Source organism: Narcine bancroftii, chromosome 2, assembly GCF_036971445.1.
Source record: "Narcine bancroftii isolate sNarBan1 chromosome 2, sNarBan1.hap1, whole genome shotgun sequence".
NCBI classification, from domain to species: Eukaryota; Metazoa; Chordata; class Chondrichthyes; order Torpediniformes; family Narcinidae; genus Narcine; species Narcine bancroftii.
The window spans coordinates 73,093,025-73,110,656 of NC_091470.1; the positions used below are offsets into that span (position 1 = coordinate 73,093,025).

Sequence of the window (17,632 nt, forward strand, 5' to 3'; positions counted from 1 at the left end):
GCCGGTAGAGGACCCATGATTCGGAGCCGAACAGGAGTGTGGGTATGACAACGGCTCTGTATACGCTTTAGTGTAAATTAATGTTTGATGGTCACGTGCTGGTGTGAAATTCAAGTCACCTGCACCTGCAGGAAATGCCCAACATGGCAAGCAGTGTCACTGGACAGAGAGAAAACGGCGAGAATCAACAGCAAAGTTGGAGATTCAGAGCACGCAGAGTTATTGAAAATCGTTTAATTTGATCTAGCTGCAAAATGCCAAACACGCAATGAAGTGCTGTTTCCAACACTTATTTTGGGTTTCCTTAGTAGATTACCGTCGAAGGGAAATTGCTAGGGGGCTTCTAGTAGAGAAAATAAATTGACATAAGTTTATTAACATTAACAGACAAAGGAAAATGGCCAGGCATCATGTTATTGAAACTGCAAGACAAAGCCTAACTATATTCTCAGCCACAAAGATATTTAATGACAGTTGTTTATTTGACTGCAGAGAGAGACCTGAGAAGCAACCGGGGGATGCTCTGAGCCAATACCATTGCAATGTAGAGGCTGATGTCGACCTTGAAAAATTTAAAGCAAACGAAACTCTGTATTGATTGAGTGGGTATAGTTGAAATAAAACAAGTAGCAACAGCTATTCCTCCTTTAAGCTCTCCACTCCTGCCAGCGATATGCAATTAAAGTGATAGTGTGTTGCTCATTTGTTCTGCTGTTGTTTTTTACAGCAGAAATACAGTACAAGAGGTCACACATCAAACTGGGAGTGGGATGGAGAGTTTAAATGACTAGCAAATGGAATCTCAGTCAGCCCTTTCAAACTGCCGTGCAATTTCCCTAGTTAGGGCCCCAGTTGCGTGGCAGTTAGAAAGGCTCTGACCCAGTCAACCCTGATGGAATCCAATTGGGTCTCTGACCTAACTCCGGGAGCCCAGTTAAACTTACTTAGGTCACGTCCATAGGCAATTTGAACAGGAAAATGGCCGACCCGGTTACTCCAGTGACCTCAGTGCTTGCACAGAGATCGTGCCTGCCACGATCGGGGGGCGCCACGATCAGCGGGAGAGGTCGCTGCTGCCGGGGGGAGGCAGGAAGAAGAGGTCATTGCCGCTGCTGTGGATGTCACTCTGGTTCGCTGTGGCAGGACATTGCTGTGGCCACATGCGATTGACAGTGGGGGTGGCAACTGACTGCTAGTGGGTGGGGGGGGGGGATGGGAGAGAGACTTACTGATAGATCCTGTGAGTTCATGACATGTCACTTACCGTGCCATCACTGGTTGGTGATTTAATGGGTCGATCCCCCTGCAATTTAAAAGGTGCTTCCAGCACCTTTGCCTCAGTGATTGCACCCAGATCCAAGGAGGGCTACCTGGGTGCTGCAGTTTAAAAGAGGCTAGTATCATCCTTATAGAGTGCACCACAAAAATCACCTATCTGTATAGGTTTCTCTCTCATGTAATGGATAATATATTATGGGCACAAAGTGCATATAATCAGATTGCAAGAAGTGAGTCTGACTCACAATTTCTCCTGAAAAGATTCTCTAGGTGCCTGGATGAGAAGGAAAGATACAAACGAAAAGAAGTAACCAGATACCTTACCCTGTCAGAGACATTCTCTTTGTCCAACCCATCCCTCCCTCATCCTTTTGTACAATTTAGAAATAACGTAGTATTTTTTCTTTTTCCCCAGTTCTGATGAAGAGTCTTCAATCTACAACTTTTCTATTTTCCTAGATGATACTGAGTTTGTTGATGCAGTTATTCAAGGTTGAATGTTAATCCCCCTTTCTTCACACACTTTCTGGTTGCTCTTTTGCTTTATCAAACATTGAGATATCCTTAAGATCCCGGGTTTACTGTATACTTTAAAAAAAATATTTGACTATGATTGATTGCTCAAATTTATATTACCAATATTTAGTCCCTCGAAATATCTCTAACATATGGTAATAATCATAATTTTATTTCAATGTGAATGATGACGAAAATCAGCGAACATACAATTTAAAATACCTGTGTTGCATGACTTAACATCATGCATAATTTTAAGTTGCAGAGCACAGCAACACTTCAAAAAAAAAATCACATGGTCAGAAAGGTGACACAAATGGTTTTCAAAAAACTTGCTTCACCCAAGGTTTGAATGATCTATAGATCCAATTTAAAACATTAACGTGTAACAAATGACCTTATAATTAATGACTGTACTGCTAATCGATATGGAATAAGACTTGCAATAACTTTTCAGTAACGCTGCAACAAAGTCTGTGATTGCACATTATCTAACCGATAATTTCTGGTTACCTTGTACGATCACAATTTTGTCCTATTAAAAACATCAATAACTTGACACTACATACCTTTTGATAAACCTGAAGCTCCTTTTTCTTTGCAACAAGATCAGACTTTAATTCTTTCTTGCTTGTATTAGGATCACTCAGACAATAAAACAGAACCTCAAGACATGCATCAAGTGGCCACTTCTCTATGCAGTAGAGAATCAGCTTTGCTCGTACAGTGGCATTTCTTATACGGATCAGATATTCCCATCCTTCCTTCTCTGCCAAAATTATAGAAATTGATCTAATAACATTAACAAGCATGGCAATATTATTAATACATCATAGAAACAGGAACCACATGACTACCAATATAATCAGGGTGACATGGTTCACATAGCAGTTCGCACAATGCTATTAGAGCACCAGCAAACAGGGTTCAAATCCATCTTGGATTATAATTGAAAAAAATACTAATTCTCTGAGAACATGCTTTGTTTTTGAGGAGGAAATAGTGAGCCTGGAACGCTTGCACAGGTGCGAAGCTGGGAGAGTGGGATGAGGTAGTGACCAGAACAGGACTAGAAGCAAGACTTGAATTGGGAAATGGAGATCAAATGCACCTGGGAACACAGGTAAGAAGGTGGGCCAGAGGAGTAGGATAAAAGAAGCACAGTGGACGCCACTGGCACACAAGAAATACGACAAAAGTTCAGGGAACAGCATCAAACATTACGTTGGAGTTCATCCTCACTGAAGCATTTTTGAGATCAACTGTGAATGCTCGCTACAATTTTGCCTACATGCAGAAATTAGTCTCTATCATGTTTGTTTCATGACAACATGATGTCAATCAACAGGACCAAAACAGAGCCAATGGTGAAGACAAGAAGAGATAGATCATCACCCACACTTTTTTTTTAATTTTCATCTTTTAACTTGGGATTCTGCACAGTAACAGGCCCTTCCAGCCCATTAGCTGGCATCGCCCAAGTATTCCCATGTGATCAATCAACCTACATCTTTTGAAGGACTCAATATCTAGTGCTTTTACACACAGGGATTCAGAATCAAGTGTAGCCTTTGGAATAAAGCATAGCTATAAGACATACATTGCTTCGGCAAGGTTGCAGATTTAACTTAGTGTTCATTCTCATCACATTTATAATGTGTTCATTCCTACTATAAATTCACCTGTTGACATTTGTTACAGACATTATTGATACTACACCGGCTGTAAATATTTCTCTCATCGCTTAGGGGAATTAGATTATTATGAAAGGTTTCTCGAGGCAATTTTTATTCAAGTTATAATAGAAAATGTTGAGATAATGGAAGCACATGTTAAAGTTATGTTAATATAATTAAATATTTAACAAAAGTACTGTATTGTCAATTTTTTGGGATTATTAGATTAACATAAAATTCTACCTGAGAGTTCAATACCCTCAGAAGATTTCTAAATGCTCCAGTTACTGAGGCAACCATCATTATGGTATAAACTCCACACCGAGATCAGCCAGAGGATAGGATTTTCTTAATTTTAACAATGGCAAAACATGGACATTCTTAAACCATGGATCAATAATTAAAAACAAAACAGTCAACACTTCAATATCCTGCTTTCACAGGGAAAGCTCACTCAACCATGTGCTTCCCAAGCCCATTAAGCTACACACTTTGGACAGCTCTCCTGGAAATTGTTCTGCCCTTTCTGGGCAGTTGTTTACATTTTAATTGGGGGCCAACTGGCTTGAAACTTTTCATAATCGTTGATCACGTGTTTAGGAGCCTTACCTTCCATGGCAGCACAACTAAGCAGGATATCCATCAGTTTCACAAACTCTTCACTTTCACCGCCATACAGTTCAAGAATCTTCAGTGCTCTGAGCCACTGCCTAGCACTCAGGAACTGCCTGAACACATCTGTAACTGCGCTCACAGCTACCTCAGAATGAAGGCCTGACAGCAAAAAGGTAGTAAATGGATTACCACAGAGTGAGCCCACAAGACCGGCAGTTCCCTCTTGAATCTCTGGAAAAGGCTCTGCCATTGAAGAAAGAAAATGCTCAAGGACCGGAAATTCCTTCATTAACTCCTCGCATTCCTTGCAGATTTGTTCCATGTCAAGGGGTGCCTCTGTGCGACCACTCAAACGTTCCTTCCACGACAGGCTGTGTTTAAGTGTCCTCTGACCTCGGGTGGCAGTTAAACAGACAAGGACTGCTAGTAACTTTGAATGAGACTTAAGGAAACTCAAAGCAGAAGGAATGAGAGAATATGATCCCAATGAAAATTCTGATGATTCATTTTTGAGTACTTCTTCTGTCAGATGTAATGAGCTTGGGAGGGTGAAATCCAAATCAGGAAGACAACTTTTTGTGTATTCTTCAATCAGTTTAATGATTTCACTGAGAAATGATGGATAATGGCCAAGCTCCTTGGTGTTCCATAGTGGAAGACGTTCACAGCAGCAGTCAACAATGATCTTTTGTACATTCAAATTCAACCCTTCTTCATGCAGTAACAAGAACAGCCTGATGAGAGAATTAAGATACTCATAAACAAGTTCAGGGCACTCAAGCCATTTCTAATACATCAACAGCTTGAGAAACCTTCACGTTGCAAAAAAAAAGTCATCAATTTGCCAACAGTGCCTTCCAAAGAAAATAGCAATTTAACCTACTTTAGCGATTTCAATAATCTGCTAAGATGTCATAAAGCTAAGGATTTCTTGGATATGGATTATGATTAAGAAAAATATTAACTCTCTGAGAAACTGCCATTTTTGAGGAGAACAGATGGCCTGGAAAGCTGGAATCAGGGGCAAGGGGGATGAGGTGGTAGCCAAAAACAGAACTGAGATTAGGAAATGGAGACCAGAGTGCACCTGGGAACATGGGGAGAAGGTGGGTAAGAGGAGAAGCAGTGAACATCATTTTTGGCACACAAGAATGTCAAGGAAAATTCAAGGAGCAGCACCAATCCTCACTAATCCTCACCAATCCGCACCAATCCTCACCAATCCTCACCAATCCGCACCAATCCTCACTAATCCTCACCAGTCCTCACCAATCCTCACCAATCCTCATCAATCCTCACTAAAGCCTTTGACTCCATTAATTTCATAAAGTAATTGTGCAATGCTCTCCAGAATTTTACTAACATGCAAAAATTCCTCTCCATTTTATGTTTGCTTCATGATGGCAGGACCCCAAGGTCCATAGCAGAGCTAATAATGCTGAAAACCAACACGAAGAAGAGCTGTATTATCACCCATTACACTTTTTTTGAACCTTCCTCTTAGCAATGATGCACCCTACCTTTCAACAAACTATTTGTGAGAGTGGAGCTAACCGTTGATGACTCAACCTATTACTGGAAACCAGGTCATCCAAGTCTTCGAAGACAAAGCTGCAGCTTGTGGATAATGCTTGTGATTATGCATGCTCAAGGCTGAACACTGACACAATAGTTAGACATTGCTCTCCCAGACTACCCAACATTAGTTCTCACATACAGCCTCTCCATATCCAGCTGTGGGCAATACTCTGTTGTGACAGCATCAGCATGGAACAGATTTTCTCGCCTGTCCCGCATTGGACTTGTCAGCCACAAACAAGCCTGCAGCTGACGTGGACATTTACCCCCTCCATAAATCTTCGTCCGCGAAGCCAAGCCAAAGAAGAATAATTGGTTACTTAACTTGTGACCGATATCCAATGATAAAATTAAAATGTGCATGGGAATTTGAATTCCAGATGGGCGGGCTGGCGACTCAAAGGCGCTCATCCATTCAATTTGCCAATGCCCCAACCTCCTGCCCATTTAAGCTCCCAACGCACCGACCACAAACCCTCATCTTGGCCACCTGCCCGAGTTCCCAATGCACTGACTGTGAAACTTTGCCTCCGCCACCTGCCCGAGTTCCCCACGCACTGACCGTGGACTCTTGCCCCGATCACACCCCATTTGAGCTTCCGACCATGGATCCTCACCCCGGCCGCCTGCCAGAGTTCCCGGCCAAACCCTCATCTTGGCCACCTGCCCGAGTTCCCAACACACCGACTGTGAACCTTTCCCTCAGCCACCTGCCCGAGTTCCCAATGCACTGACCGTGGACTCTTGCCTCGGCCACCCCCCCATTTGAGCTTCCAACCATGGATCCTCACCCCGGCCGCCTGCCGGAGTTCCCGACACCTGCCTTGACCGCCAGTCCGCTCATCCATTTGCGGTTGGGCATTGGATCTCCAGTAGGCAGGAAGTCCACTTTTTAAATTTTTTTTAATATAAACACAGGATATACAGAAAATACATGATTTTTGGGTCAAAAGTGAGGGGGTGGGTGGGAAACTTTTACACGGGATTAGCTATTACACGAGTATATATGGTAATTTTAAAGGTGTAAATCTGCTCACTTGCTCATGCAGGTGAAGATAAAGATCGCTCTTAGACACGTTGTATCATTCCGACTCTGGTGTCGATCTCAGCCACATTGTGGCCTTCATATGTTAGATCCTGACTATGCTCACCATTCATTATTTTTCCTCAGATACTTTAAACCCAGACACAACTTCTCTTACCCACGACGTTCTTTATTCAAAACTTTCTAAAAATGCATGTCAATCACCAAATTTTATAGCCTCAACCACATTAGATCCATCCATGAATGCACAAGTATTTTATGTAAGCAATGAAGCCTGCCAACGCTAATGATCAGGGCACACAAACGGGCAGCAAAAGTGGAATTTACCTGGCACTGTGGTTTAAATTGAGACATAATTTTATAAATATAAAATTGGCTGCAAGATTATCATTTAGTTAAGTTATATAATTGGTTATAAAAATGAATATAGGAACTTCATAAGGATAGATTCCCAGGAGTCACTACAAATGTTTTTCCCCTGTCAAACATTCTTTGACTCCATATATCTGCTGCTGAAAACTTTTCTGAGTAGGAAAAGAATGTGGATCAGAAGTAAGCACGAGTAACTGCAGGTACTGGGAAACTGGAGCAACTCACAAAATCCTGGAGGACCTCAGCAGGTTGGGCACCATTGCTGAACGTCAAAAATAGTCAGGATTCAGGAGTACAAGGGCAAAGATACAAAATCTCACAGTTTAAAAACTGGAACATACCTACGAGTCCGCAATAAAAAGCTTCTCAAGAGCAACTCAAGTTCCGTCCAAAAATTATTTCCAGAACATGGAACAAGTACTCTACAGATTTGCTCAACTGTCCACAGAGAATCAGAAACCAAAGACTTTTTACAATTTATCTTCCATTTGTAAAATATGAAGTTCATTTTATAAGTTGACCAAGGTTTGCCGAATGTTCTAAATTTGTGGTTTCTGACTTTATTAACACCTTACCATTTTAAGTCAATTCAATTTTTACCATTCCAGAATATTAGCATTTTATATAATCTGAAGGTGTTCACACATTGAAAGATTTAAATTTCACAATCAGATTAATAAAATATTTAAAACACTAGTATGCAGTTTAAAGAACAAAGTGCCCTTTGTAAAACCACATAACAGATTATCTGTGAATTAAAAAAATGTTTGTATGCTGTGTGCAAACTAAAAGGGGAAAGTGAAGAAACAGCAAACATCATATTTTATGATTACAGGAATCAGAAAGACAGAGTCAGTCACAGAGCTAGATAGCATGGAAACAGGTCCTTTAGTCAACCAAAATGTCCCACCTGTCTGTACTTCACCCAAATCCCTCTAAACCTATTCTATTCATGTATCCATCTAAATATTTCTAAATGTTACAATAGTATCTGTCTAGCCACTTCCTCCTGTAACTTGTTCCTTACACTCATCACCCTGTGTATAAAAGTTACCCCTCAGGTTTCTATTGAATCTCTCTGCCCTCATGGTGTTTTCAACACTGCAACCCAACTTGTGAATAATGACTGTTGCCTACCTGATCTGGTCCCATTTTCCTGCTTTCAGCCCATATCCCTCAACACTTTACCTTGTCCCCATCTAAGTATCTTTTAAACTTTACATTTGTGCTTGCCTCTACCATTTTCTGTGACAGTTTGTCAATATATCCACCCTCTGTGTGAAAAATGAGCTCATCATTAAAGTTTTTCATACCGGTCAGGTGAAGTTGGTTTCTCAAAAAGCAAGTATGCCAAGAGTTGTGATGGAGTCTGCTGCAGAACTATGAATGGATTTCCTACTTTTACATCTGCAAATTGATCTGAGATTAAAAAAAAATCATTAGACTTTGCAATAGCTTTAAGTTATCCAAAGTCAATGCAATTTGTGGCAGACTGATGTTATTTTATCCTTTCCTGTCCTCCACCCTTTTTGCATCGCGTCAATTTTGTGACCTTAACATTTTTTTTTAAAAAAGGCCTCACTTTAAAACTTAAAACTAGATCATTGAAAATTTTATTGATTAGTATGTTTATAGGCCTTACCTGAATCCCGGTTCATACTTCGAACAAGCACGGCCACAAAGGTGTTGATGTAGTCAAACAGGCTTCGCGTATAGTCTGGTCTAACTTGATTATCCATCACAGTTTCGATCTGTCGATCTATATTCTTCAGTAATTGCTTCATCTGGGTACGAATAACTTGCCCTTCCGAATCCTGAGATCGAGAACTACTTTGTTCCAGGAAACTGAGTATGCTTGGTTTTGCCTCTAAAACAGTAAAAAGATTTTGATTTATTATTTATAAATGCATTACACATAGCATGTGCGTTTAAGCAAAGTTTAAAGAATATGCTTGGTATCCAATTCTTTCAAAGAAACATTATTTTCCTTTAAAAAGACAAAAACAAATGCTCCATTTTGGGAAGTTAATCCTGGGCAAGATGTACACAGTGAGTGGCAGGGCCCTGGAGAGTGTTGTTGAACAAAGGGCCCAGAGACAGGAGAATAAGAGCAAACAATGCCACACAGAAATGAGTTTTGACTGTAGGCTAGAACTAGATCTTACTGATGTTGAATGCAAATATCTGAAAATCAATAACATTCAAAAACAGGACACATAAAACTCATTTATGCCAATCCTAATTCTAAAAAGGCAGTCCATAACATTTTTTTCCATATCCTTGATTTTACAAAGTGAATGTGCTGTTGCAAGGAGAGTCTAGCAACATGTTTGAGATGAAGGATAATGGAAGCTATAAGATGCTGTATTTACATGTATCGTATAATGAAAAGGGATGAATATCAAAATAAATCAGAATCAGGGTTGTATAGCATAGAAACAGCCTGCTTGGAGCAGCACAGCCATAACAAATAAAAAATCATGCCTATCTATATTGATCACACTTGCCTTATCTATAGTAATCCCATATCCCTGGATGGCATGCTCATTTATACATGTGTCCAGATGCTTCACCAATGCGATAATTGTAACTGCTTCTTCTGGCAACTCATTCCAGGTACTAACTATTCTGTGTGAAAAAGATCTCTTTTAATCCTCCTCCCTCTCACCTTAAATCTATGCCGTCTAGTTATGGTGGAAAATGGAATCTGGCTATCTAACCCATCTATAACTCTCAAATTTATCCTCTTCTTTCATGTCACCTCTCAGCCTCTTTTGGCCCATGGGAAACAGACCCAGCCTCTCCAATCTCTCCTTACAGCTTGACCCCCTGCAACCCTGCAATTCACATCCTTGTGAATCTTTTATGGACCCTCCATTGCTTAATTACAACTTTCCTGTAGTGTGGTGATCAGAACTGAATGCAATACTCCAAGTCTGGCATAATCCATATTTTATACAAATGTAACGTGACTCAATGCCTTGACTGATGAAGGAAAGTGTGCCCAAAGAGAACACTTTCCAATTTCAAAACGTGTCATCTTCATAGAAACATAAGGAACGATATTCTGAATTACCATCTTATTAATCTAATAAATTAAACTCTGTAGATACAGTTGTAAATGGATTTAATTCAATATAAACTGACAAACATTTTGCATAACTTTGCATTAAGATTTTCATAACTTGAGTAAACAAAGCATACTGTATGACAAGAATATTCTTCTTTAAACAAATATAAAAATAAATAAAGTAAGATGAAATGAGATGAATTCAAAGTATTTTGATGCTCCATGGTTCTTCAAAGAATGAGATACAAACTTGGGACATATGATGTCGTAGAAACACTACAAACAACAAACAATCTTTCTGAAAGGAATAGTCATAAAAGTAACTTAGTAGTAAAAACACAAGGTTTTTAGCAGAGTGCCATCTGCTTCCTTCACCACCAGACGGTGGTGCCATTTTGCCATTTTCAGTTAACTACGTGCTTGTATGCCTGGGTCTCTGTTCAACAGCCCTCTCCAGGGTCCTGCCATTCATTGTTCTGTTCTAGTTTAACTTTGCAAAATTTAATACTTTGCATTCATTCAATTTAAATTCCATCTGCCATGTCTTGCTCGCTTTCCCAGTTAATCCACAGCCTGTTGTAACCTAAAACAACCTTCTTCACTCTCCCCTCTACCACCAATTTTGGAGCCATCTGCAAACTTACTGATCATACCAGCTTCATTCTCTTCCAAATCATTAATGGACGTAACAAGCAACAGGATACAGCACCGATCCCAGCTGCACACCACAGGTCACAGAACTCCAATCTTAAGAAACCACCTCTCTACTACCACCAAACCAATTTTGTATCCAATAAGCTAGATCGCCCTGGATCTGATATATTTTAATTTTCTGCACCAGCCTATCAAAAGGGAGCTTCTCAAAGACCTTGCTAAATCCCATCTCCTTCCCTGCCCTCATCAATCGTTTTGGTCACCTCTTTAAAAAAAATTAAATTCTCAAGACATGATTTTTCAAGCACAAAACCAATACTGACTCTCCCACCATCATGTTAAGCTCACCGGCCGTTTATTCCCGTTTAGCTTTCTAAATAAAGGCACAATATTAACTTGCAGAAGGACTACAGTGCTCTGGCACCTCAAGTATGGTTAACAAAGTTATAAAAATCTCTGCCAGGGCCGAGCAATCTCATTCCTTGCTTCCCTGAACATCCTAGGATACACCTAGTCATGCATCTGTTTTAGATTTTGCCATAACCAGCTGAACAAACAATTCAAAGTCAAAAAGTGTTCAAAATATCAAACAAATTCATTTTTGAAGCTCATTCGGAGTTGGGCATAATTCTGGATAAATATCAGCAAGACAATGACAGACAAAATAACAGCATTACAATCTACAGGACCAATCAATAAATTAATAATAATTTGAGAAGGAAAAATTTAATCAGCATTCTGAATGAGATACATTTGTTCACTTTCTTGATACTGAAAATTTCAAAACCATCCAGTTTTAATAAGTTTTAAGTTGCCAGATCAATTATACAAACTCAAAAATGTAGTGGCCCAATGTTCCCACTAGTGGGCAGAATCTTTGTATTAATGTGAACCTCATGAACTATTGTTGTAAACAGGGAATCTGAAAGGTGGTTAAAAACACAGAAATCTGATCTGAATGTAAAGATTACCTTTGCCAGTAAGGTTATGTGGGTGATTCTGAAATGACAGACCATGTACTCCACCTTAATTATCTAGCTAAAACTGTATTGAGATACTGATATTTACCACTTGATTGTTGGGAACGTTTACAAATTTATCAGAAAATAGACAATATTATGTTAATCAAATATATAGTTAGTTTCCAATACAATACTGGGGAGCGTTGTTTTCTGGCAAGAAAAACAATTCTTGATGACATACACCACAAATACTGCAAATGAAATTATATAATGGAGTGAGACAGATTCCATTTATATTACTGACCAGTGGACTTTATTGCAGCTTGAAGTTTCTGTGTGATCTGCTCCAAGCATTCCGATAGGTTGAGTTGTGAAGTGACACAATCCTCAGAGAGTTCAGGGTAACAAGCTAATAGAAGCTCTGTCAAACTGCAATTGAGGTGCCTGGTGACTCTGTCTTCAGCAGGGTCTGGCAAAAGGAAAAAAAAACTACCATCAAATATTCTTCACACACAACTTTCACCCACCACTGGATCATTCTCATCACATTTACTAGAGTTGCTGCCTCACAGCTTCACTGACTCATGTTCAACCCTGACCTCTGGTGTTATCTGGAGTTTCATGCATCAATTTAATTTTATAATGCAGCACGATAGAAGGCCCTTCCAGCCCATGATAGAAGGCCCTTCCAGCCCATGATAGGCCCTTCCAGCCCATGATAGAAGGCCCTTCCAGCCCATGATAGAAGGCCCTTCCAGCCCATGATAGAAGGCCCTTCCAGCCCATGATAGAAGGCCCTTCCAGCCCATGATAGAAGGCCCTTCCAGCCCATGATAGAAGGCCCTTCCAGCCCATGATAGAAGGCCCTTCCAGCCCATGATAGAAGGCCCTTCCAGCCCATGATAGAAGGCCCTTCCAGCCCATGATAGAAGGCCCTTCCAGCCCATGATAGAAGGCCCTTCCAGCCCATGATAGAAGGCCCTTCCAGCCCATGATAGAAGGCCCTTCCAGCCCATGATAGAAGGCCCTTCCAGCCCATGAAGCCAGCATCACCCAGTTAAGCTACCAACCCCATCCATTTTTGGAGGGTGGGAGGAAACCAGAGCATCCAGAAGAAGCCCACAAAATTCCTCACGGATAGTGTTGGATGTAAACCCAGGTCATTGGCACTGTAATAGCATTGTGCTAACCACTATGGTAACTGTGCTACCCAGATCTCCCTGTCACCTGGTAGATTTCCTTCCGGTCTCATTTTCCTCCAACAACTCAAAGATGTGCAGCTGAAAGGAAAAATGGCCATTGTAAACTTGCCCCTAATGTGCAATGCTAGAATCCAGAGAGAGCTCATTGCAAGGCAAGAAGAATACTTTGCAAGGAAAATTAGTGTGTAAATGGGATTACGCTGTGAGCTATCATAGGCTTGATGAGCCAAATGGCCCACTTTATGTCATATGGAAATTCCCCAGTTGCAAAGGCACTGAGGAAACCATAAAATTAAGTGTTATTTGAAGTGAGATATTATACTGAAAGTCTCTCTACTTGTCCAATTTTCGTCAATTTACAGACATCCGTTTCTCTCCTATTACTAGGAGTTCAAGCACCTATTATTCTATTAATTTATTCACATCTATTTGCTTCTTTTAATGCTTTCACAAAATTGTTGTTATCAGACTATATATATATATATATATATATATATATATAAACTTTCAGAAAATCTTTTAGATCAGGCAAAGAAAAATTAACCAAGAAAATCTGTGCTCTTTACATAATATGCTATGACAAGCAATCAATCTTGTATTCGACAGAGATAAAACAGGTAACATTAGATCATTAATATATCTTGGATAGAGGTTAAAAATAGATTTTATACTCAAGGGCATTATGAACAGAGGACCCAAAGGAGCAAGTTGGACAAGATGGTAAAATGTAACCAAAGGAATTTTAGCAATATTTTGAAATGAATTAATATTGGAAACAAAGGCAAAAAGGAAGAAAACTCCACCAAATTGCCCTACACTTAAGTGGAAAGAAGATAACCTTACTGTTTTTTGTCGATCCATGTGGACTGTGAGAAAAGTTCAAAATTTTGCTCATTTGTTGAAGGACCAAAGGAAAACCTGAGATTCCATCAGGATGACGACGGGCAGAATCAAGTTTTCTATCTGTTGGACACAAAATAAAGGACTGTATTGATCAGTTTGGAACTTAATGATTGAAAATTGAAACAGGAATATATGAAAATACAATTAGATAAATGAATTGTAAAATATGGTGAGTTCCAGAGTTCACTTTATACAAATGCAATGTGTCCCAAGATACTGTAGACCAGTCAATTAAATACCAGATTCTTTGAGTTGATTGTTGGGTTATTTTGGATCTTATCTAATTTCATGCTTGGAAAGTTCAATATTAATATCGAAGATTTTATGCATGTTGAAAAAAAATCTAAATGAAATCTTTTCTTTAATAAATCAATAACATTGCTTTACATTGCACTGCTGCAAGAGGTTTATGCACAAATTCATCTAAACAGCAGTAAGATTGGTTCAAAATTCCAGTAATGCTAAACACCATGATTTATTTGGACTCTGTGGCTTCAATTTTTTAAAAAAAGTCTCTTACCTCTTGCCTCAAAGTTTGCCATCAGTTTTCTTTCTGCAGTCTCTAGCAGTTGTTTACAGGTTTTCCATAATTGGCATTGGGTACAAGCGAGATCAAAGACAGCCATTGCAGGAGCACTGAGGTCCTCCAGGACATCATGCAGTGGGTTGGTCGGTTCAATTTGAACCTTACTCTTCCAGAAGTCCTCCAGCAATGATGAGTTGGTGACCTCAGATGAATTAATCAGCTTCTCAACCACATCAGAAATGGAATAAAACACCATACCTGTACATGGAAAAGATATGACAATGAAGGACGGCATGGTTAGTGTAGCAGTTAGCGCAAAACCATTACAGCGCCAGGAATCCCAGGTTCAAATCCAGTGCTGTCTGCAAGAGTTTGTACTTTCTGCCCATGTCGGAGTAGGTTTCTTCCGGGTGCTTCACAATGTATAGAGGTTGTTGGTTCAGTGGGGTATTTGGGTGACACGAGCACATGGGCTGGAAGGGCTATGCTGCATGTCTAAAAGAAAATTATCATCCATAAAAAAAAAGCAGGAGTTACAGCCAGGTGGTCACACCAGGGCCACAGGAGGAGGATAAGTGGGTTACAGTTAGGAGAGGGAAAGGGAAGAGTAAGGTAAGAGAGAGGACCCCTGTGACTGTAACCCTCAATAGGTACTACCCCTTGCGTACTGTGGAGGGGGGGGGGGGGGAGAGAACAACCAAACTGGGGAAAGCATCAGTGGCTGTATCTCTGGCACGAGGTCGACCTCTGTAGCTCAGAAGGGTAGGAAAAGGAAGAGGAGGATAGTAGTTACAGGGGATTCAATAGTTAGGAGGACAGATAGGGGATTCTGTGGACACACTAAGACGAACCAGGTCGTGGTTTGTCTCCCTAGTGCCAGGATCCGGAATGTAGCTTCCCATGTCCAACACATCCTAAAGTGGGAGGGAAATGAGCCAGAGGTCGTGGTACACGATGCAATGGGAGTAATCTCTGGATTACTACCCGTGTCATGTGACAGTGAGGGCAGGAATAGTACAAGGTGGAGGATGAATGCGTGGCTAAAGGGCTGGAGCAAGAGGCAGGGATTCGAGTTTTTAGATCACTCGGCCTTTTTCTTTGGGGGGGAGGAAGGTGGGACCTGAACCGAATGGATGGTTTGCATCTGAATCCCTGAGGGACCAGGATCCTGGAGGGGGCATTTGCCAGGGCTACTCAGGAGGCTTTAAACTGGAATGGTTGGGGAAAGGGAACCAAATAAAGAACAGCAAGGAGAAGGTTAGACTGCAAACAGAGAAGGCTTAGACAAAATTTGGGGGGTGGATAGGCAGGTGATTGAGAAGGAAAATGAAAGTGATAGAGGGGAGTGAATGGAAAGAAATAAAAGAGTTGACTGTAAAGATAGGGACAAAGAGAAAGATGCGAGAAATCTCTGAAATGCATTTACTTTAATGCTAAGAGTATTGTAAGGACGGTAGACAAGATGAAGGTGTGGATCGACACTTGGCAGTATGACATGGAAGTGAATAGTGAGATGTGGTTGCAGGGATTTGTGCCTGGCAGCTAAATATTCCTGAATTTCATTGCTTTCGGTGTGATAGAATTGGAGGGGCAAGAGGGGTGGTGTAGCATTGCTTGTCAGGGAAAATATTTCAGTGGTGCTTAGGCAGAATAGATTAGAGGGCTCATCCAGGAGGCTGTATGGGTGGAATTGAGAATTGGGAAAGGAGGAGTTACACATAGGGGTGTATTATAGACCACCTAGTGGGGAGCAAGAAATAGAGGAGCAAATTTGTAAGGAAATAACAGAGATTTGTAATAAGCACAGGGTGGTATAAGTGGGGATTTTAATTTTACTAATAATGATTGAGAAACACATTCTATGAAAGGGCTGAATGGATTAAAATTTGTAAAATGTGTGCAGGACAGTTTTTTGCAGCAATATGTTGAGGTACAGACTAGAGAGGGGGAGTGTTGGATCTACTGTTGGGGAATGAGATAGGGCAGGTGACAGAGGTATGTGTTGGGGAGCACTTTGGATCCAGTGATTAGAGTACCATTAGTTTCAATATAATTATGGAAAGGGATAGGTCTGGTCCAAAGATTGAGGTTTTTGAATAGGGGAAAAGCCAGATTTGAACAGGTGAGAAGGGATTTGTAAGGAGTGGATTGGGATGATTTGTTTTATGGGAAGGAGGTAGAGGAGAATTGGAGGTCTTTTGAAGGTGAGATTTTGAGGGTACAAAATCTTTATGTTCCTGTAAGGATAAAAGGCAGAGCCAAAAGTTCAAGAGGATTTCAAGGGATATTAGAAATTTGGTTCTAATAAAAAGGGAGCCCTACATTAAATATAAGAAACAAGGTGTAAACAAGATGCTTGGAAAATACACTGAATGTAAAAAGAATCTTAAGAAAGAAATTAGAAAAGTGAAAAGATACGAGGTGGCTATAGCAAACGGTGAAAATAAATCTGAAGGGTTTTTACAAATATGCAAATAGCAAAAGGAAAGTAAAGGATAAAATTGGTCCCTTAGAGAATCAGAGCGGACAACTGTGTGTGGAGCCAAATGAAATGGGGGGGGGGGGTGGGGAGATTTTGAACAAGTTCTTTTCTTCAGTATTCACTTGGTAGAACGATATTGAATTGTGCAGGATAAGGGAAGCAAAAGGGGTAATTATGGAAAATGTAGGGATTAGAAAAGGGGGGTATTGGAGCTTTTGAAGCATACAAAGGTGGATAAGTCTTTGTGTCCTAAAGGAAGTCAAGGAAGAAATAGCGGAGGCTCTGACAGTGATATTTCAAAAGTCATTCAAGAGGGGCATAGTGCAGGAGGACTGGCATATCGCAAACACGGTTCCTCTGTTTAAAAAGGGTTCAAGGAGTAAGTTCGCAATTATACGCCTGTAAGTTTAACATCGGTGGTTGGTAAGCTAACACAAAGTATTCTTAGAGATAAGTATCTAGAGAGACAGGATCTGATCAGGAACACTCAACATTGGTTTGTGTGTGGAAGGTCATGTTTGACAAATTTTGTTGAATTTTTTTGAGGAGGTGACTAGGAATGTTGAGGAGGTAGAGCAGTAGATGTTGTCTATATGGATTTCAATAAGGCAAAGAAAGGTTCATATGGAAGGTTGGTAAGGAAGGTTCAGGTGCTAGGTATTAATTTTGAGATAGTCAAATGGGTTCAACAGTGGCTAGAAGGTAGTTTCCAGAGAGTCATGGTGGATAACTGTCAGGATGCAGGTTGGTAAC

At 40.4% G+C, this 17,632-nt stretch overlaps 1 protein-coding gene across 1 annotated transcript in view; it reads right to left on the minus strand.

Annotated features, from left to right (window-relative positions):
• zfyve26 (zinc finger, FYVE domain containing 26) overlaps nt 1–17,632 on the minus strand; it is a 109,393-nt gene that overhangs the window by 53,070 nt on the left and 38,691 nt on the right. The window contains 7 exon segments of the mRNA XM_069917086.1: nt 2,364–2,563; nt 4,080–4,819; nt 8,394–8,499; nt 8,723–8,947; nt 12,071–12,235; nt 13,812–13,931; nt 14,392–14,655. Of these exon segments, the coding sequence (XP_069773187.1) occupies nt 2,364–2,563; nt 4,080–4,819; nt 8,394–8,499; nt 8,723–8,947; nt 12,071–12,235; nt 13,812–13,931; nt 14,392–14,655 (1,820 nt within the window).